General features: G+C 33.4%; 2 protein-coding genes across 2 annotated transcripts; one reads left to right on the forward strand and one right to left on the reverse strand.

Annotated features, from left to right (window-relative positions):
• The first annotated feature begins 14,424 nt into the window (after positions 1-14,424).
• On the forward strand, positions 14,425-15,321 carry LOC143635630 (uncharacterized). Its single transcript, XM_077103412.1, has one exon. The coding sequence runs from the start codon at positions 14,425-14,427 to the stop codon at positions 15,319-15,321; it is 897 nt and encodes a 298-aa protein (XP_076959527.1).
• A 2,629-nt stretch (positions 15,322-17,950) lies between these two features.
• LOC143635656 (uncharacterized) lies at positions 17,951-20,386 on the reverse strand. The gene is made up of 6 exons (XM_077103430.1): positions 19,956-20,386; positions 19,191-19,408; positions 19,025-19,105; positions 18,513-18,599; positions 18,223-18,343; positions 17,951-18,137 (listed from the first exon to the last, which is right to left on the reverse strand). The coding sequence occupies exons 1-6, from the start codon at positions 20,299-20,301 to the stop codon at positions 17,983-17,985; spliced, it is 1,008 nt and encodes a 335-aa protein (XP_076959545.1). The 5' UTR covers positions 20,302-20,386; the 3' UTR covers positions 17,951-17,982.
• Positions 20,387-23,937: the final 3,551 nt, after the last annotated feature.

The following is a 23,937-nucleotide window of genomic DNA, read 5'->3' on the forward strand; positions in this document are numbered from 1 at the left end:
TCCAATGGCAGCTCAGTATATTATTACTTCTTCGTAAACCAAAATTGTTTAGGAACAAAATTAAGCTGAAATTGAAGTGATTTCAGTGAGCTTACACGAAATCAATTGTGGGTTTTGGCCGGAAAAGCGTTGTAAGCATGAAATTAGAATTAGGGTTTTGGGTGTTGATGGAATTGAATGAGATTTGAAGTAAGTTAAGTAGTTGAATAATATAAAGAGGATCTAGAAGGAGTTTGTTTGAGGTACTGATACTGAAATTGTTCCGTTTTATGTTCAGATCAAATCTAATTCCAAGTTTAATTATTTTAAAAATAAAGGTTGAATTTGGAAGTATTGATGGAAGTCAATTTGGGGAGTTTGGTTGAAATGAAAAGATTAGGAGTGGGTTACAATAATGGCCCTTTAACTATGTCCCTTTCAATCCCATTGGGGCTCAGCGACTGTCAAGTGGTCGTCAATGTTATAGTTACCCGGGAACACTAGGGGTGTTAATTATAGGGTTGGCAGGTTAACGTGTTGAGATTCTACAACCCCCCCCCCTCTCACGTATATTTATTCATGTCGTGTCGACCCATTTAAATTCGTGTCGTGTTTAGGTTGTGTTTCGGGTCAATCCATTTTGTTCATATACGAATATACTATATCGACTTAGTAACAAATTAAACAGTTAATTATACTTATTTATATAAAGCTTGTTAATAATTTGTGTTAGATCTAATTGTTTTTGTGTATTTATTTATCATTCTTAATTAACAAACTTAGGTTCACGTATACAGCTAAGAACATACAAATGGAAATAACTAGAGTAGAGAATAGATGGTTAAAACTAATAAAATAAAAATGTTTGAAATAAAAAGTAGATAAAAGTTGTTTTAAAAAATAGCTTAATTCTAAAAGTTAATTGATATATGAAAAATTAAAAATTTAAGTATTTAACTTTAAAATTTAAAACTTTTTATCTCTAAAATCAAAATATGAACTTTCTAAAATTCTTGAACGAGTTAACAGGTCAATCCACTTTTTAATGGGTCGGGTTCGGGTTGACCCATTTTTTAAACATGTCGGGTTCGGGCTGACCTATTTAAGAAAACAGGTCATGCCAGCCGACCCAAAACCTATAATTTTTCGTGTCGAGATTCGGGTTGTGTCAGGAATTGACACCCCTAAGGAACACCCAAGCCAAACTCTAAAGCCAGCATGGTTAAGACAAAATAGTCTGATCGGAGTGGGCAACGGGACTCTTCAAATTGAAGCACGTGGTGGGCTAAACATAAAAAAGAAAATCGTTGTTTAAAAAAAAACTATGTCCCTTTTAAACTTTCATACAGACGGGAATAAGGGGCTGTTTGGTTGGCTGGAAATCATTGAAATTCTATGGAATTGGAATTTAAATTCCATTCCTTAGTATGGTTGGTTGGATAGGAAAAGGATTTGGATTTGGAATTGGAATTAATTCAAGGTAAATCCCAAGTTTGATGGAATTAAAATTCCTCTAATGTTTAGAAGGATTTCCCAGGAATGTTTTCAAACACCTTTTTTAACCCCGGGCTCTACAACCCACCTCCATCCGTCGCTGCACTAACGCTGCGGCCTGTCGACTACTGCCAACGGACGTAAATGTCACGCCACCCACCAACGCATGTTGTCGCTGCCATCCGCCTCTCGCTACCCTCGTCGTCATCGACTTCGTTCGCACCACACGTTGTAGATGTCACCGCCACCAATCACCCACCCACACTTGCCACCGATAGTCACCTTTGCTACCACCACTCACCACTGACGACCGCCACCTCTGTATACATAATGTACCTGTGTGTGTATTAGCGTGTGTCAATCTGTGTGTTTCGGTTTTTTTTTTGTGTATCAACCACCAAGGGGTAATTTTGTCATTTTATGTTTTTTTACATTCCAATTCCATAGCAAAATGTACCAACCAAAGACATTTTGGATTTTCGAGGAATCCTTCCAATTCCAATTCCAATTCCAATTCAAATTCCAACGAACAGGGCCGTCTTCAAGAATTTATATGCCTCAGTTGAGACGAAATAAAAAGGCCCGTAGACTCTAACGAGTAACAAAATATAAGAAAAAAAAAGGTCTTATGTAAATGGTTTTTTGTTTGGTTTAAACAATTAAATTTTTAATTGGGCTTACTTGGTTATAATTTAGGTTGTGTAAAAAACTTTTTGTATAAAAATAAGCTTAAAAATGTCTCAAGTGAGACTAGAACCTACAACCTTTTGGTCAGGAGTCATACTCCTTTGACACTATACCAACCTTGATAATTTCCTTTTATCGATAGTTCATTTTCTATTCGTTTGTCCAGTTCACAAAACTCGGGATTTAATTTCTTAATTAAACGATCTTCAAACAATACGAGTATAATATAACAAAATATCCAAGTTTATAACTTATTATTACATTTTTATAATATTTCAAAGTGAAAAGTTCAAATTGTAATTTTACTTTAATTTTCTTTCTTAAAACAACTTGATTTTACAAGGGTCTTAAGTGTAAAATATTTAAAATAATATATAATATTTGTTTTTTTTTACCCAGCCCAAACCCACCCCGTCATCCCCTACCTCGCTTTTCCGGCAACAGCCGGAATCCGGCGAGAAAAATCCGGCGACCATAAAAACGCCTTAAAACGTACGTTATAAATCAATTAAATCTCGTAAAGCATTTAGACTATAACGGAGAAACATTAACCATCGTTCATTACGCGGTATAACAATGTGCGTTTTGATCCTGAACCCGTCGGAATTTTTATAAAATCGCAATAATGATTTTTAAACCTTATACGTTTTAATTAATTTTGTGCCTCTGAAAATTAAGTGCCCCGGCCGGTCGTTCACTTTGCCCTATGCCCGGCCGGCCATGCCAACGAATTCTTTGAACCAAACGGCCCCTAAGTTGAAGCTTGGAATCAGCATTAGCTTGACTATGCTCGATTTACATTTGATTCTAAGATGACCATAGACCCAAAGCTCTCTCTCTCCCTGTCTTGATTTTTTTTTTTTGTTGGAATCGTTATTTATCTTTTTTTTTTCCAAAAATTTGATGTAATATGTGATTTTAATGATTTAACTTCGTTTAATTATCAGTTTTGAAAAGAAGAGCAAATAACCAGGATACTTGGAAGAGTTTTTCATTATTAAAACGTACCCAAACTCTATATGTTAAATCATATTTTTGCGTAATAGAATCTTAAGAATAAGAGAGAGAACGTTTTCTTTTTGTTTTTTTTTTTAGTATAGCATTTGAAAATTCATTTCTTCCCAGAAACAAAAGTTGGGTCGGCTCTTATAAGAAACATCTATTACTTTTTACCAATATTTTGAAGTTGTTTCTCGGCTAAATGTGATCTAGTTCAAAAATCCACCAAACCATCTATTATTCTTAAAGAGTCCAAATCAAATTTACTGGGACGACTCTTGGTTTTAGGCCTCTACTTTTATAAAGCCTTCATTTTAAATAAAAGCTATGTATTATGAGATTTTGAAGTAAAGTTCTTATAGAATTAGTAACTTATTGATGTGCCACAAACAAAAGAGGATTGCTTCATATCCATTATCACTGCATATAATCAAAATTCTATAATTCTTGTATATTATATATCCATTATCATTGCATATCCTTATACATAAAGAACAGAAGAGAAAAAGGCCTCAAAATTTTAGTTAGTTTTAGACCTTCGAGGACGTTGAGCCGGTCCTACAAATTTATATTAACATAAAGCTCACCATCGTTACAGAAGTCGCTAGACGATGCCAAGTCGGTCGACTGGAAAGTTGCAAGTACTCAGCCTAGTCAGAATAACTCGGAATTACTCACCAGGTACGCAGCAGCCTAGGCGAGGAGTGTTGGGGATTATTTGACCACCTAGACCGACATTTATAACACTAAATACAAGTGCTTAAAAAATGAAGTAACTTTCATTTTCAAAAATAATTCACAATCCCATCATTTTTCATAAACTCAAATTAAAGAGCATTTTAGATTTTACTTTTATCATACTTTAATGGCTACACATACTCATTTATCTTTAGTTATACTCCTAAACTACTCCAACAAAAATTCTACTCCCATGCCGAGAGAATTATTATGTTGATATATAATATAACAAGTTGTGCTCAAACAAATATATCTTTTTTCATTTGGTGTCCATAACTATAATTATTCCCATGACCATATGCTAGGCCTCCATTAATAAAAACATCAAATAGTATCAAATTTAATATAAGCAATTTGATTAAAAAAATCATCTTACTCATTTTCTCTTCATCAAATCACAATCTAATTAGGGAGGTGGGGTACTGGGGTACAACACGATTTAAATAAATTACCTAAATCTTCCAACCACTTATATGAATGCAACTCAAAACTATCTAAAGTTGTCCAAATGTACCTAAGTGGTGGGGAGCTGTTCCATTTATACCAAATCTTCCAATTAGTCACAAAATATTTCATCACACACAAATATTTTTTAGTTTAGGTCTATATAGCCCATTGATACCATCCGAATTAATAAAAAAAGGGGGTGACAGCGGTGTTCCTAAATTACTCGAGGTACCTGCATAGGTTTACCCGAGACCACCCCCACCTCCCTTAAAAACCAAACGGGTTTTCTATATCAGTTCAAATTTGACAAGTCCATTGTACCAGTTCAGCAATAACATACTCATACCTAGACATAAACATCCTTTTTATACCCAACAATTATATCGTATGTCGGCATGTTTTCGAGCGTATAAGGGCATGTTGCTTGTCTACAACATGTTATTCTTCTTGTGGATGGAGAATAAACGTAAGATTGCCCCCAAAACTCATGGCCTCCCATAACTTGGTAGCATGCACATGTTATAAACTTTTTTCACCTAAACCGCATATGTTTGTTCCACATGTGCTTATTGTTTCTCCCCACCTTTTTTCCAATCCTTTCCTTTTATATATATCCTTCAGGTTAGGTGAATATCATCAATCATTAAACCACTAGTTTAGTCCATGACCCTAAGGATTATTTTACGAGGTTAAGATACAAAGTAAGTCAACAAAATGCACAAGGCCTCAGGCCCATGAGAAAAACAAAATTAACAAGACTAAAAAGAGACTTATATGAAAATAACATAAAAGAAGCTCTAGGCCCAAGAGAATACGATCCATGGGCATTTGTCGTGTAAAAGGGTAAGAATTAAGAAATACCTAATTTTGGGCTGGCAAGTACTAGCACAGTGCTTACATTGTTAAAGTGGGTTCGGGTTAAAATGCGTAGTTCTGATACTGTTGTTTTTTAATAGTTGTGGTCTGGTAGACACTCCTTACTTCTATATCACCTAAAATCCGCCTAAATACTCAAAATGGGGTTTGAGCCCTCACTGTTTGGTTGAGTGGAACTCATCAATGGTTGTAGTCCGATGTTGTGACTTGTGAGTGGGTTTGTGTGGATTGACCTGATAACACATTTATGTTTGTTTTCTTAATCCTATATTATACTTATACTTAAGATTAAATAACAATGCCGGTACCATAGCAATGCAACCATTGGTCCATGTTGTAGGCTCTGACCGTTCCACATAATCGGGTAATACAGTAGAAACTCGATAAATTAATACTCGATTATTTAATAAACTCTTTAAGATAATATTTTTTGCCGGTCCCGACTCGGTGATAGGGTGCTAAATTAATAATTCGTTAAAATTATAAGATAATACATTTTTGATAATTTTTTTAGACCCCATATAAAATATAAATTAATAATTCCTTATATATAGCATATTACATGAATGATTTATGAAGGTTTCTTGAAAAATGACTCAATTGTCTTTTGTTTTTTGTTGAAATCAATTTCCCCTTGAATCTCGTCTCTAATTTTCTTTAGCATGGTAAGAACTTCTGGTGTTATTTTCTCATAGCTCAACAAGAAATTAATACTCGATTATTTAATAAACTCTTTAAGATAATATTTTTTGCCGGTCCCGACTCGGTGATAGGGTGCTAAATTAATAATTCGTTAAAATTATAAGATAATACATTTTTGATAATTTTTTTAGACCCCATATAAAATATAAATTAATAATTCCTTATATATAGCATATTACATGAATGATTTATGAAGGTTTCTTGAAAAATGACTCAATTGTCTTTTGTTTTTTGTTGAAATCAATTTCCCCTTGAATCTCGTCTCTAATTTTCTTTAGCATGGTAAGAACTTCTGGTGTTATTTTCTCATAGCTCAACAAGAAATTGTTTAATGTGATTGTCGCTTTAATAGCTTCGTTTAGCGAAGGGGGCTCCATTATAGAACTTTCATCATCTTCTTCTTCATCGATATCATCTTTATTAATTCCAATAACGCTTTCAATAATTTCTTCATCAGTCAACAACTGTGCAACTACATTTTCTTCTGGGTGAGTCAGAACATTCTACTATAAATTAATAAAATATTAATTAATATATAAATTAATAATTATTAATTTATCGATTAATTAATAACTCTTTTAATTAATAAATTTTGGTGGTCCCAAGTGTATTATTTTATAGAGTTTCTACTGTATTTTTTTAGGGATTACTCTATAAAATAGTAATCAAATTTTGAAATTGTTCCAATCAGGTCACTCATAAAATATTTTGTTTCAATCAGGTCACTGAAGCTTCCTTTGTGTTCCAATCATAGATATTTTACATAGATCGCAGGTTATGTAAGTTTTTTTTATTTTTAAATAGTTTGACATTGCAATGTTTTTTTTAATTGAAAAAAATAGTAAAATTTGAGAAAAACAATTTTTAAATTGCGAAAAATTGCAAAAAAAAAAAAGTAGTAAGGAATCACCCTTTTTAGTTATGGTTTTTTTTATAAGAAACCATCATGGTTTTAGAAAAATTTCAAAAAGATAGTTAGGTGATATTAAAATATTTAATAGTAGAATTATTAATTGTTTTCATACAAAAAAAAAATAGGAACATATTAATTATATTGTAATTTTTCACAATTTTTCAATTTTTTTTGCCGTTTTTTAAGATTTTTTTTTCATTTTTCACTATTTAAAATCTATTTTTCTCAATTTTTACTAATTTTTTCAATTTTTTTAAAAATATTTTGCATTGTCAAACTATTTAAAAATTAAAAAAAACCTAGATAACAATATCTAGGATTGGAACACAACGGAAACTTTAATGAACTAAGAAGATGCTTTAACTATAACGAAGTAGGACATGTGTTTTTAGTGTGTCCTAATCGTTATAAGCACAATCATGGTAACCACCAAAAATTCGTTAATAAGATTGAATTCATATATGGTGCGACATCTGAAAGTGAGAAAGAAATCCAGTATCGAAATCAATTCAATAAGGATTTCTTTGTTCGAAAAGACAAATGGAAACAAACTCATAATCTCTTTGTTATAAGAATAATAATAAGTTTGTTTACATTCCAAAATCAGATGTTGCTACATCTATAATCAACCAAGATGTTCTTAAAATAGAAAAACAAAATTTTAGAATTCAAAATCTAAAAATACGAGCTCAAGTGCCAAATCTAATTTGAATTTAAAAGTCAAATCTAAAATTGTTGAGGCTGTTGACTTGAAAGAATGTGATGTTAAGGGGTTAGAAAATTTAAAATTTTATGTGAAAAGATTCAAAACAAAGTTATATAACTGGATCATTAAGAAAAGGACTCATATGTCAAATCCAAACAAGATGTTGAGAATGTGTCATGTTCTGAAAGTTCGGATAATAATGTCATATGTAAAATCCGAAAGTTCAAAAAAATCAACGGTTTTTAAATATCAATTCTAAAAGTTCAGACAACAAGTATTCTGATTTAACAAATTTGTCTAAAGATTTCGAAACTGTTGAGATTTTTGAAAATATCAAAAGGTCCAAGACCAAGTGGGCTTGGATTTCTCCGTTTCCTTAAACTGTGTGTGTAGGGGATCCCAAAATTCATAATGTCTATCATTGGAGCATGGTTTTGCTAAACACTGTCAAATCAATGGAGAGCGGGGTATACATTGGAAATATGGAAATATGGAGCTCATTACGGTTTGATTTTCATGTCCATTTTGGATTGCTTAAATGTCTATTCTTGTTAATGAGGCTTCTATTGAGATTAACTACAAGTGATCTAAAAATGTCAGTAGACCACATCAAACAGCCAATTTGTTTTTGTAAATGATTTTTATTTTAGGGAGAATAAAAGTTTGGAGAAAATTAAAAAACATTTAAAATTTTTGAGAAAAATTTTAAAAACATTCAAAATGAGTTTTTAAAGCAAAAAGAAAAGATGATAGTACATTGATCATCTGGCACCAATTCCAGTAAAAAAAAAGTAAGTAAAAAAGGTTGCGTGCTTAACTGTATCAGTGCATTGGTAGACTTTTAAAGAAACAAGTAAGAAAAAGTATGTGATATAAATATAAAACCAGTCGATTCTAGTGGATAAACATCTTGAAGCTTAGTTAATATCTGTTTTTAAAGAAACAAAAGGTCTATAAGATTGTTGTGTGTGCATGTGTTTCATTTTGCAAAGAACTTCAACTTATTTTTCATTTTATTTTGCAAAGAAATTCAGCTTATTTTTTCTTCATTTTTGCTTAAGTCTTAGATCCTCTCTGCGTGTAGTAATACCGATATGAGGATTAAAACATAAGTATTATGTTTTATTTTCTTGGTGTTTCGTACAAGCCTTGGACCTTCTCTGCGTACACTATAAGCACACATGTGTGAAAGTCATGTATCGAACTGAAGGTTAAGACCCTGTACAACTTCAAACTTAATTTATCTTTTTATTTTGTTAAAATGAAACCTTATCTGCGTGTAAAAATACCGATCTTAAGGAAAATTTTAACGTTCTGAGTTGTTTTGCATTATTATTTTTGCATGAGTCACGGTTATTTGACTTGAGAAAATTATGAAAAAATATACATGTGAATACTTCAAAGTATAAAGGTATACAAATTATGTCTGATAGATGGGGCCCACATATGATTCATGCTTAATTGAATCAAATAAATCATATCACATAAATTCAAAACTATTTGTTGGAAGGTTTATGTGAACAACAATACCAATGACTGACTTAACACCAGTCGTAATAAAGGTGAAAATAAGACCATGATGGAAAGGCAATATGGTTAATATGATCCATACTCAAACTCACAAAAATATGTAATTGTTTACATGTTTGTAAATAGCTTGAAGTTCATTTGTTTACTGTCTTTATTACTTTTCATTAAAACCATAAAGATTTTATTTTTCCGTTTTATTTTCGACTGTTGATGTTGGAATACAAAATTTATAAAATCGATTGGAAACATACTTAAATGTCAAAGTTTATTCAAGATCATTAATTTATACTTGATAAACAACTTTTTGTTAATGATCGTAAATTTGTGAAAATGGTTGAAAAATCTTTACAAGTATTTGAGTATGCTTACTTTGTTAATTAAGATTTTTCAACTTACTATTATCATGAGTAACAGGTCTCATCAAGACATGAGGGCTTGAGGAGGAGTTTGTTAGTCGATCAAGGATTTGAAGAGGAGAATAAGAGATACGTTAACAAGACAAACGATACCCAGAGAGAAAATGTTAAAGCACTTCATGTGAATGAAAAGACTCGGCAATATCCGAGGGGGAGTTTATTAGTGCATAAGTCAATGAAGTTTACAAGACCTAGCAATATCTGAAGGGGAGATTGTTAGTACATAAACGTCTATCGCTAAGGTCTTGTGTGTGTTAGATTTGATAGTTAATTTTATTTTGTATGAAACCAGCGCATAAGTCAACTTATGGACCGCTCCGCATAACTTATGCACCCATAAGTGTTATTCCAAGTCTATAAGTACCTATAGACTTATGCGTTTTCAAGAGTTAGTTTTTGAGTGAGTTCAGTCAGTTTGAGAGAGAGTTTGTACTTGGACATTGTCAAATCTTGTTGCAATTGATCTTTGAAGTTAATATAAGTGAAGATTAAAGTTTCTTGTGTGCTTTCACCTTCAATGGTTTCTGCACTTTGAAGTATAAGCCGATAAATCTATTGTCGATTCTACATCAGCACGCGCCAAACAATACTTTCAGAATTAATGAGCCAATTAATTATAAAATTGGCATAACAAATGTAGGCCATAGATCAACACAATCAACGGTTATAATTAACTTCTCCAACTTCTCAAACTAATATGATTTCTCCACTGAACCATCCCCTATATATATATGGGTGAGTTATTGTACAATAATAGCTTATCGTATATTACATACGCGACCTTCCAGAGAGTTAGATTACAAAACGCGTGGTGGCAGTTTCGTAAATAACCCAAAACTAGTTCGTGATCAAATTCATCAATTACAAATCGATTCAGATCCAAATTTTGAAATCCTCGCTCTATCTCATCCAATTTCTAAAACCTAATCAGAGCGTAAAGTATAAAATCTCAAAAGTCAAAAATCAAAATCAAAATAGAACGTCACTGAACATCAAAAATTTTTCAAATTGATAAAAAATTGATGATTTAATCAATTGAATTAATGTGCAGGAGGCTGTAGAATCATCAATCGATTATGAAATTGTAGAACAATACACTCAATTAGAGGTCAAAATATTATGTTTAAACGTTCTGAACAAAACTGAAATGTTCAGTTCAAAACATAAAACGTTCTAAAGAAAAAGCTAAGAAATTCAGAACAAAAATCTAAGAAGTTTATGACGAAAAAAGTTTAGAAGAAAAGTTGAGAAGTTCAGAACAAAACTCAAAGAAGTTCAGATAAAAAATAATTTAGAAGAAAACGCTTAAGAAGTTCAGGCTTAAATCTTATACATTCAAGGTTAAACCTTTAAACGTAAGGTTTAAATCTAAAACGTTCAGGCAAAAAAAAACTTAAACGTTCAGGCTTAAATCATGATACATTCAAGGTTAAAGCCCATCACTTAAAGTTAAAAATTGATCGATTGAAACTTCAAATTGATGATTAATTGGAACAATTTCAAGGTTAATTGGTCAATTATGTTCAACAATTTCAATTTCAACTGTACACCCTGCTTGCGGTGCGCGCTTATAATGTATATAGGTATGAACACTCGGGTGGGCAAAAGTGAAATTGCACTAATTTTGACGTTATTTTACTAATCTCGTGAATATAACGTTAAAAGTGGCGGAAGGTTAATCAGGTATCATGTGGTGGCGTTGACAGCCGAAAGACAATGGTACGTGCACCAATCGACCGGTGTGCCGATGGTTGAGTGTTATGTGCCTTATGTCCAAGACTTGATGCAAAACTACTATCGAGCCAAGGGTCTCACCAGAAGCAGCCTCTCTATTCCTACGGGGTAGAGGTAAGACTGTCTATATCTTGCCCTTCTCAGACCCTACCATAGCTTTGCTATTGGTGGGGTATACTGTGTACGATGATGATGATGAATTTTAATTTCAATTGGTCAATTTAATCAACTGAACTGTGAACAATGATCGATGGTCGTGACGGAAGAGGACGGTGCTCACGACGATAGATGATTGTCGTGACGGTGGACGGAATAGTTGGACGGTGACAGATTGCTGAACGATGATGGTGAAGGTGGTCGGAATCTATGGGAGCAGTGGTGGACGAAGATCGGCTCGCCGTTGTTGTTGCTCGCTATTCTGATTGAAGAGTCCTAGATCGCTAATTGAAATCGACGGAGATACAAGTCTCGTACATCTTGTACGATTAGAAATTATTGTATCGGATCCTTTTTCTATATATATATATACACATACACACACACATACTAGGTTAGATCTCGTGTTACACACGGGCATAATATATAAAACTTCATATAATATATATACATGTGTGTGTGTTACACATTTTAATGAATTGTAAACGTCAGAAAATCTTAAAATGTTCAATAAAGCAACAATAAAATCCAAACCTTGTGACTTAAACCGTCATTTCAATCCAAACATTTAGTCCAAACGTTCATAAATAATTTCCCAAAATCCAGATAAAAAAAATAAAATAACAAAGTCTCAAAATTTTAAAAATAACAATGAAAACAATTAATTGTCTTCATTACTCAATAAATGGTTATTGCAACCATTTATTTTGAAACTTTCTCCAAGTTATGAGTTAATGTTTAAAATCAAATTGTTTAGTATGTGGATAAATTATTTATAGAAATTGTATTACGTACTTGGCATCATATGTGGATAACCTAGTTAAATGACACGTGAAAAGATTGTTTTGCTTTAATAGTATATAGGTAGAGGTGGATATAATGTGTGAAAAGGTACCTGAAATCTTAAAAAGAAATCCCTTAAAAACCCCAAAAGTTTGGATCGGTTTCAGATTTTAAGGAAATACGTGTGATAGATCCAATGATTGTTGAACCCAAGTACCGAAGATGACTCAACTTGGACCAACATACCCCGGCATCAGTCTATACTCAAATAGGAGGTCACTTTCAATGAATATTTATATACCATCATATTTGGTGCTAAAGGGGTGCATCGGTTTCGAAGAAATAAAAAATTATGAATAAGTTTTGGCCTTAAACTATGTGTTGAAGAGCTTGGTTATTTAACTAAAAGTGATGTTATGTTATTGCTACCTAGGTAGTAGGGCCTTAGCTAGTTAACACATAAATCAAGTGTAGTGGTGGAATTTTAAGTTTTAACAAATCAAGTTTATAATCATTTTGGTTTTTATCAATGTATTCGTTGGATTAAGAATGTTTATTTTTATTGGTTGGATTTAATTGTGGTCACACCCCCTTAAGCCTTTTTCTAGTAAAGTTAGATTTTAATAATCTAACTTATTGACCGATATTCAATACCGATATTTGATGTTTAATAAACCCCACTTTTGGTTACGTTACCCAGAGCAGTCTCACCCGTATAATTATCATAAAGCGATATCATGAGAAACGTACACTTATTGTGAGTGATATCATGGAAAAATGATCAAGTGCAAATCTTTATGATTATCGAGTGATATTGCTCTTGACAATGAAATTGAAAGTATATGATTTATTTGTGCCATGAAAAATGAAATATGATTTACTTGTAGTTGTATCTCTTTGGAAAGATACGTGAAAGAAACAATAGTTATCTTGTGGCATTTTTATGCAAAGTTAATGAACAGTTGATTTACAAATTAATAATACACCAAAAAAATATTGAAAAAAATTCTAAATTATTTTTGTATTTGCGCCTAATGCCTCCATGAATAAATGGATGTATACATGGAGTAACTAGATGCATGTATGCATGTCATGTCGCCTTATCTAGCATATACACTATTATTTAAAAATGATGTGTTTTGTTTAACACGTAGTTTGATAATCTCTTTTAAAAATTACACATTTATATGAAATGAATAAAAAATTATATTTTAATGAGAGTCTATATGTAAGTAATAACCTTTAGAAATATTAATCGGTGATTAATGATAATTATTTTTTTGTTAATCTTTGACCGGTGGGCCGTGATTGCCTTTTTATTCAACCTTCAACTCATGTTCTCTTGTCATGCTTACAAGGGTCTCCTTCCTTGAGCCTACAAAATATATTATAACTCCAACATCTACTAAACTTTTAATCATTAAAATATGTTAACAAGTTTAAAAATATGTTTAACTAGATATGACATTATTCTGTATTTACATCTCTCAAACCTTACATGTATAAAGTTTACGGTATAGCTTGACACTGAATTTAAACCATAACATATCTATGCATCAAGCACGAACGGTTCCATTATACATAATAAAAAAAACAAAGGGGAAAAAAAAAAAGAAACCTCTCAAACTTGAGACCCAACATTTACAAAAGGGGCCCCAATTTTTGTAGGGTTTGACTACGTTCATCATATATTCGAAGGATCACAAGTTTCTAATGCCACAGTCAATAAACGTTTTGTTGTAATTATGTGATTTTCGTCTTTTACAAATATTTTGACATGTCGGTTAAGATAACATTGTCTGGTCAAAGTAGGGCAACGGGATTCTTCAAATAGAGAGTGTGGTGGTTTAAACACAAAAAGAAAGTCGTCGTTCTAGAAAAAAAAGTTTAGATAAAAAATAATACTTTTTTTTTTAAAAAGTAACCATATTTTAGAATCTTTTTAATACCCAAGAAAGATTTTTGCCAAAATAATCAAGATAGAGAAAATTGAATTTCAAGATATCTCATATATGTTCCATGCACTATAAATATTATGAATTTGGATATGATTTTGTGTCATTTATATAAAAATAATTTTGTTGGCACAATTTCAATGATCTGCCTATCTACCTGCCAGATATGTAACATTTTTAATTCCTTAGATATCCATTAGTGCTGCCAAGAAACCCCTCTGGCATACCTTCCTCCCATATCTCTATGCTAACACTTATTTCTAACCCCTCTTCATTGCCAATCTCCATCTAATTATTATTCATTTGATCATGCAAGACCTTACTACCAAACCCGCCTGCGACAAGCCCGATGAGCTAACCGCGATCACACGATCAGGCCAGAGCATTTTCATGTCAGTTTACAAGACCAAAGTGGGTGATCAGTGCTGGCTGATCACCATCACTTGGTGCAAGAACATGTTACTTCATGGTCTATCCGTGTCTATAGACGGTCCACACGCGGCCACCAAGTGCAAACTCGAGCTAAAACCATGGTACTTTTGGCGGAAACAAGGGTCCAAAAGCTTTGTTTTGGATGGTAAGAATATTGATGTGTTTTGGGACCTCAAATCCGCAAAGTTCCATGGTGAAACCGAGCCGAGTTCTGAGTATTATGTCGCGGTTGTGTGTGATGAAGAAGTTGTTCTTTTGTTAGGGGATATGAAGAAAGATGCGTATAGGAAAACCGGATGTAGGCCTTCGTTGTTTGATCCGGTTTTAATATCAAGAAAGGAACATGTTTTTGGGAAGAAAAAGTTTTCGACACGAGTTAAGTTTCACGAAAAGGGCGGGCTTCATGAGATATCCATTGAGTCGAAGAACACTAGTACCGATCATGGGGTGGATTCGGAAATGGAGATAAGAATAGATGGGCATTTGATGATTGATGTGAAACATTTGCAATGGAAGTTTAGGGGTAATGAGTCTATTAATTTCAAGAAAGTGAACATTGAGGTTTATTGGGATGTTCATGATTGGCTTTTTAGTCCTGGTATAAGGCATGCACTTTTTATTATTAATTTGACATCTCCAGTTGGAGCGATTCCAACGGCTTCTCCGGCGGTATCCTGGTCGTCGACGACGACAAGTCCGGGTTCATCAGAAGGGTTTGATTCAAGTGGGTTGTACGAGTTTTGCTTGTTTCTTTATGCTTGGAAGCTTGAATGAGATCAAGATTAATATTACTTGAGCAATTTCTTTCTATGTTTGTATTGCTTTTATGCATTTTTAAGTAAAATTATGTGTCTTTATACATTTTTTGTATCTACATCCAAACCCGAAATTTGATCTGCGTTATACTTTGTGTGTAATCTTGTATATGGGTGTTTGTTATTCAAATCAGATAACCCAAACTACCCAAAAACCGACCCGATAAACACCCAACTCTTTATCAATATGATTGCATATTTGCATATACACTTGCCAGTTGCCACTTGGACATTTTGTATGTATATTGAAGCCCATACATAGTGTTATATGGGATGATATGAACAAGGCTACTCTCAGGCCCAGATCCACTTTAGGTCAAATTATTTTTCTCTCATTTTTTATGTTAAATATTTAATATTAGTTTACTTTGAGAATCTTCAAACAAAAAAAACTAATAATAACTAATTTATTGATAATTTGTTGATGAATTATTTATGTTAATAAATAAATTTGTATGATTAATATCATAATGATTGTTGTTCCTTAACGAACTTACAAGTCTAAAATAATCTTTTAAAATTTTATGATCAAGTAACTCTTTAATAAATAATAAAATATACGTTCACCAGTTTTAAATTATTCAAATCTACTACTTGTTATTTGCAATTATAACATATAAAATTTAAATCAAAACTACTATTTTTCCATCTACCCAAATAGTACAGCGAAGGCGTTTACTAGTTATTTCAAAGTACTGTCCCATAACGTTTATAGAACTCGACAATACATCTAAACATCTTAATATAGTGAACGTGTTATATATGACTTGTATATGTATTACATGGCCGGCCCAACCATTTTGGTGGCCTAAAGCGAACAAAAAATACGGGGCCTTTTTACAAAAAAAGTTGAGTTCGTAGTTTTCAAATTTTTATTCATTCTGCTTCACATTTAATTAAACGAATTAGTTAAAAAATATATATCAAAATAGTTTCATTTCTCTTTAGACAATGTATTTTGTAATAGTAGATGACAATGTTAAATTTGTTTTTAAAAGAAACCAACCAACGCGAATGTGTTGAAATACGACATGAAAGCAAGTTGCTTGGAAGATAATGAAAAACATCTTGAGAACAACACCAAACACATTTTGGACACCTTCAACATGGACATTTACAATTATAATGTCCCTATGTCATTTTGTCTTGAAGAAAATGAGTGATATAAATAATATAATTTAATCTTCTAAACTTGAAACAATTTTGCCCTTTGAAAACTACAATATACACTTAAGTTATTGAATTAAATTTTGTTTTAAAAAAATTATAGGCAGTTGAAGTATTAGGAAAAAAAGGTATTGAGTTGATCTTTATTGTGAAAAAAAGAATAAAAATATTGATTTCTTGTTGCGCCAGCTGTTTCCCTCTTAAGAGAGGTATATCCAGAAAAAATAAAATAGTGATCGCAGTGGGGTTCGAACACTCGTCAGCCACCTACAAACTAATTTATATAGGTTACAGTTTATCAACTGACTAGAGTTGTTTGTTTCTTTCTAAAATCAAACTATCCTTATTTTATATTAACTACATACATATTCTTTTTTAATTTGGGGCCTCAAAAATTATGGGGGCCCAAAGCCCTAGCCTCTGATGTATTAGTATATAAATTGTCTAGACCGAAAATCCTATCTTTACAAGCATTATCTTTGATCCATCCATGTCATGAACTCGACTCAATAATTTCTTCATTTGGGTGTCCCTTGTCCGGATATGATCTTTGACAACTAAGTTCGTTAAATCTACATGTTAATTTTAGTAAGTGTGTTGTAGTGTCGCACATTGTGCATTTGTACCGAACCTATAAGATGGTCGATAATTATGTTAGCCAACAAATCACAGCGAACCATGAAAAAGATCCGCCTATATAGTCATACCATGGCTGTAGAAATTAGAAGCATGATGGACAATAAGGCCAAAAAAAGCGCAAAATTAAATAAATATCATATAATTATATGAATGAGGTGTAGAAGAAAGAGTCACAAGATTGCTAGAACGCAAACAATGTAGTTTTCTTTTTGTTACACTGACAGATAAAATTTTTTGTATAAAGAATAATAATAGAATAGAAAAAATGAAATCGGGTGTCACTTTCCAAAACCAAACCATTTTGCCAAGAAAAACGGGTTCTTTCCTTTTTCTCGAGCCGGGCCGCTTGATTTTGCTGGTGATGGAGTTCGTTTCGTTGGCGGTTTTGGTTTAGCTGGCACAAGATAGTGATGTTAGAATCAACAAATACTTTTATAGTTAGAAGATAAAATATTTCAATAATTTTGAAAAATATGTTTTTTTCGGAAGAAAAAAGAAAACGGTCAGAAAATTAGTACCGAGTGGTGCATCTGGTTTTGTGGATTTTGATCCTTTCTCGAGCTCTTTTCAAATGTGTTAGGAGATTGATGCTTTTTCTCAAGAGCTTTGTCTTTTGATGGTGATGTACTCTCGAGGTTGCCTGTATATTACAACATGACTTATCAAGAACATGTAAAGAAGTAGATATGCCGATTTTGACTCATTCACTTATAAACAAGCGGTCTCTTAAAAATATTTTGTATAAAAGTTAAAAACAAAGAAGAAGTGTCTTGGGTTAACCTAATCAGTACTAAAAGTTACCTTTTTTAATCAATTACCCACCCGCCTTATGTGCCAAAACTCGTTCATGACACATGAATCTCACTAAAATTTGCCTTAGGAAGCATGAAAACTTACTCTCACTAGGAGGCTTCCCATAGTTGTGCCTAAGAGCTTCACAGAAAGCCCCATCTCTTTGTTCTTGTGTCACTAAAGCCAAAAAATAAAGTTATCTGTCGTGAGCTAGTAAGGGTAAAATAGTCATTTACACGGAGAAGCTTATAAAGAATCGTACGTTGATCATACAAACTGTTTCCATAGTTGGGCGCAGAACCAACGGCAAGCAAACGTGCAGCCTCGGTATCTTTAGTTGTAGCTATGCTCAAATTTTGCGTATCTAGTAAAATTCCGGCAAGCTGATTTACATAAAATTATGCACTAAGCATTAGAAGAGTATTTCACCATTAAAACACATAAGAAAAATTAGTGATCAACCTTTTGAACTATCATACATAATGGTGTTCTTACAAATACTATGAATATGAATGAAACATCCACAAAGAACTGTATAACATTGTTACATACCATGAGTTTCTTCAAAATGGGGCTTTGAAGTAGATCATATGCGTCCTCACAGTAATTATCCGTAACAATTGTGCACTTGGATCCAACCTATTCACATATGGAAACGATTACTAAAAATACGGACCTAGTGATTTTGCTTGAGCCGACTAAAAAGTGGCCTGTAACATATATATTAGTGTTCTTGCAACATGACCAGACCGCTGTGGACTAGTCAGACCAGAAACCGACCACACGACCACTGCATTGAGAGATTTTGGACTGTCTTCGTTAATGGTGGTTAGACTGGATTTCCAAAACATGTTTTTATTTCTTCTTCTTTTTTTTTTCTAATCTTATTTATATTTTTAATTTTTATTAACCTATTTGAGGTTATTCGGGGTTTTTAAACTAAATTGGGTCGCGGACTAGTGGTCTGGTAAAACAGCCTCATTATCTGGTCCGGTAATAAAAACATTGGTTCCATGTGACAAAGCCAAATGAGGTTTCTATAACTATGAAGTTTTTGCACGAACCTCGCCATTAGTCTTCAATATTTCTTGGCCGACGACAACGATGCTTAACTGTTTCTTCATCATTAACACCTCCAATTCTATCTGATGCCCATACATAGGAGTAATGTAACATAAAACTTTACATTTTATTTATGTACTAAGCTACTAAAGTTTAAAACAAACAAACCTCATTGGAAAACAAGATAGCGATAGCATCAACACCGGCATGGTGGAAGAGCCACGCTGCCTGCCGCTGCTTCCACATCTTTTCCCTACTTACGTTCAACACTGGCACAACCATTTCCACGGTGGCACAACCGTCACCAACTAACCCATTTCTTTTTGTTCTCATCTTGGTATCCAATAACCATGCATATGATATCGCTGCAACCATTGAACTAGTACCTGCAATGTTCTAGGGATGTTAATCGTGCGGGGTTAACGAATTGATAGGCTTCAGGTTGGCAGCTTAAATTCCTCAACCCAAACCTGACCCATATATTTATTTGTGTTGTGTCATACTCACTTAAAAGCGAAGTCTTGTTTTGGGTAAACACTTTTAATGTTTGCTTGCAATCAATTCTTGGTAACAAATTAAAAACTATATAGTTGAAGCAAAACTTGAATTTTAAATAACCTTACTTCAAATATATATATACATATATATATATATATATATATATAAATTATTTTAAAACCTTAAACAGTTAATAAGTTAACTCATTTATTAAACAGGCCGTATTATTGTATTAACCCATTTATTAAACGTGTGGAAACAAGTTAACATGTTTTACAGAATGCTAGAATGGGTTGTCTTAGTCGACCCAAAACTTCTTTTCTTTTTCTTTTTCGTTTTCGTGTCATGTCGTCTAAGGAATTACCGCTATTTCTTTATTCACAAAACATGAGACAAAATAAACGGTTATTAATCAAATATGAAAAACAAACTTACTGTTTGAATGTCCAGAGAGCACAATCTTTGCTTTCCCATTGATTTCACCATTCAAAAGCTTAAGGATATTAACTCTTTGTTTCTTCAAGAACCCATTAAGATCCAAAGGATCCACATCCGACTCCTTAAACTCCCCATTCATAGGGCTGGTACGTTTTATTATTTTGTCTGTGAAACATGTTGACGATGAAATCGATCTCCGTTGAGCAGATTCCACTAGATTCCTCGGAGGAGAAAGGATTTGCTTATCCGGAAAAGAGCACGTAGAAGACGATATTGATCTCCGTTGAGCTGATTCATGCAGGTGTTTTGGTGGAGATAGGACATGAGTGGCTGTAGTGGGCATGGTTCTTTTGGATGATGATATTGTTTGGGGTTGGGCTAAATTCGGGTCGTTTTGGAATCGTGATCTGCGGTGAGTGGATAACCGCGGTGGGGTCAGCTGCCGCCATTGTGGTCATGGTGGCGGATGGTGGTGTCGGCGGTAGTGGTGGTGGTGGAGATTGGGGTTCAACTCTGGAGCGGCGGTGGGTTGATGCTCGAGGTGGGATAATGTCTGGAGGTGGTGATGTGGCGGTGAGAGTAGGATCGCTAGCGTTGGGTGGTTTTAGGATGTTGTTGAACCATTTCTGTACGGCGTTAGCCGGGGAATTATCGGTGGTGGGTGGTGGTGAATTTGGAAATGAGTCGATAGCGGTCTGAGAATTATTACGGCTGTGAGTCTTGTTTGAGGATTTTGTCAGGATTTCTCCAGTGAATCCGTCAACTGATCTGTGTCTGTTATTCAGTTTATTGCAACATTCAACCAATCAGACCCCGGCTATATTCTAGTTATTATTATTTGATTTATTATTATCTGGACAGAATTACAAATTTTATCCTTTAAACATAGTTAATTTATGGATCAAGTCCTTTAAAAAATTTACTTTCAGTCGTTGTCCTTTATACGACAAAGTGTCTCGTTTTTAGTGCTTTTCACTAACGGTCATCTATGTTTTCAGTTAAGTCTAGGCACATGAGGGCATTAAAGTCATTTTGCTTGTAAATATATATCATTAAAAAATCTAATAAATGAAAATAAATATAATAATATAGGACCCACCATCAAATCTATCATCTTCTCCACACCTATTCAAGAGAACCTCAACCATCACCAACAAAACCACCGGCCACTACTAACTATTAAGCTAGGACCGCTGCTGCGATTCCGGCAACCACCATTGTCACCGACACCAACACTACTGCAACCCACAGCCACACCACCAGTACCGCACTACGCCACCGCCACCAGGTTGGCACTTCGTCACCCCTCTGAAAAATTCATAATTTCAAAATTCGATCTTTTCACCACAAACCCTTTTGACCCACTTCAATTCTAGTGCTAATATCTTCAAAAAACATCCAATGTTGATTTCTTGATCCGAAATTTTGTTCCTAGAAATGAACCGGAGACGCCTCCGGATCCGAGGTCTTCTGATAGGGATGTAAAAAGGGTAATGAGGCGGTGAGTTTGTGTAGTCGGAGTTGATGGCGACGGTGGTCGGGTGGTGTTGTGGTGGTGGTGCTGCTGCTGTGGTTATGACTTATGACATAGAGAGAAAGAAGATATGACTAGAAAGAGATTATTATTGTTGTTATTAGTTTGATATCTATATTTATGAAATATATAGTTTTTATATAAAATAATAGTTTTTAATATTTTCTAATTTATTTTTAATGCAGTGCACATGAGATGATTTAACAGAAAAACTTAACGTTTGTTAGTGTAAAGGACGAAAATCGAGGAAAGATATCATATAAAGGACAGCGCCTGAAAGTAAACTTTTTAAAGGACCGAATCCGTAAATCAGACATGTTTAAAGGACAAAATTTGTATTTCTATTATCTGTGTTTGTCATTTAAATTTTATAATTTTTTTATTATAATATTTTTATATAAAGAAATCTAGTTTTCAGTTAAACAAATAATAACAATTATTATTTAGCTGTTAAAAAAAGTTAACAGTAATTTATATGAGTAAATACATGAAATTACCTTCTAGCTGATCTTGATAGGGGATCTCTATCTGAAGTGGATAACCTAGGTCCAGACACGCCAAACCTAGGTGATCCAGCAAGCCGAGAGGGTGAATGCCCCTCGGCTCGTGACAAGCCACGGTTAGGTGAAGAGGCTACCAGCTTTTTCGCTTCCTCTAGCCACTCTTGAGTCAACCTACTACTAGTACTCCGTGTGCTCGAGTCAAAATCATCATCTTCATCCACCACATCCGCACCATCACCAGTAAGATTATACACTTTTTTCTCATTATTTACTGCCCCAAAGAACATATCATTCATAAAATCCGCAATGTCGGGCACTTGCTCTTGGACTCGACTCCCCTTTCGTCTATTCTAACGAGTTTCCTTTGAAGATTATCATTTCCTACACTTTTATTAAATCGTCGTGGTTCCATTAACGAATGTGAATGAGCATGTGAACATGCACCGTGCACGTGATCGGTTTGAAGATGAATTATGCCGTAAACAAGGCTGAGAACACTAAGATTTTGAAGTTTTTTAAAGGGATTGACAGCCGGCAAATGGAGCAACGGTGTCGTTTTGTTTGTGTAATATTGTATAAAATCCGGCATTATATAAAAAGGGGATGATATCTATGTGCCATTAGTGATGCTATGAGATGCACACATTTGAAAGTGATGTTTTTGAAATTTTCTTATGTGATAAAAATAATATGCACAAATTTTTGTCTTAAAATATGTTTTCTCATGACTTGTACCGTGGCTAGAAGAAGCGAAGAAGCTAGTAGCCTCTTAAAATGGTTGCTCATTTTTTAAATTAGTTTATTATTAGACTAAATACATATAGTCACGGAATCTGAATATGTAAAGTCTTCGGATACGTATAGTCTTTCGGTTACTTATTGTTATCCCTATATGTCTCCTTGTATCATACTTATTCAACATACAGAAATACAAATCTATTACAATTCTGATTACCAAGTTTATCATTTCTGCAATGCATAATATCCAAAATGTGTATTGGTAAAAATAATGCATGACCCTTTTTTTCGTAGATGAATTTCGTAAAACCAGAAACATATTTGATAGTTCCATTGGATTTGGGTTTTAAAGTGATTTTGGTAAAGATTGAATATTTATGCAAAAAAGTCATAGTTGTAAATTGTAATTCTTCTCTGGATTCGTTAGTTGTAGAAAAGATACAAATTTGCATTCTAATTTCCTTGTGGGACTGATTTAAGGAAATAAACTTTTGAGTTTTGATACTCAACAAGCCTTATGTAAGATACACCTTTTGATGCAAAGCGACAAGTTACTATAGGACTACTTACGAACCATAAAATAAGTGAGCCTAGATGTTGAGCAACAAGAAGTGATGGTACGTGTGAGGAAGTGTAGACTCGATCTACGACTTTGTTAAAGAAACGATAAATGCAGTGAAGTTAGGTCAAACAAGTCAAACCAAACTCATAATGAGAAATCCTTCATCTAGGTCATGAATATTTTAAAAACACTAACCTTTTACTTTGTTTAAAGTAGTAGCCTACGATTATTGTTCTATATTTATACCCTAGCTAGCTATTATTTAGAACAATTAAAACTAAGATTTGGTGAAATAAAGTAAGGCAAGAGGAGTTGGAATGCAAGTTTAGAGTTTAGACTAGGCTCCAAAAGGATCTCTAGAGAAATTGAAATAAAATAAGAGCTTTGAGCCCTCGCTTCCTTTGGAGCCCAATTTCTAGAAGAAAAGAAAAAGAAATTTATATATACATAATTCAGGCTTTAGGATTATTGGCGGTGAATGTTTTATAATTATACACATGCATAGATATAGAAATTGTATAATTTGAAGAAAAATATAAATATATTTTTTGACGACAAGGAACGAACTTTATTCTGTTTTGGTTCTTAAAAAGTTTGAGGTGCTTACGAAGGATCATGACATGATCAAGTTTTTCAATACAA

The sequence above is a fragment of the Bidens hawaiensis genome, unplaced genomic scaffold (assembly GCF_021521415.1).
Source record: "Bidens hawaiensis isolate Kalapana, Puna unplaced genomic scaffold, B.hawaiensis_p1.1 tig00007641_1, whole genome shotgun sequence".
Lineage (NCBI taxonomy): Eukaryota > Viridiplantae > Streptophyta > Magnoliopsida > Asterales > Asteraceae > Bidens > Bidens hawaiensis.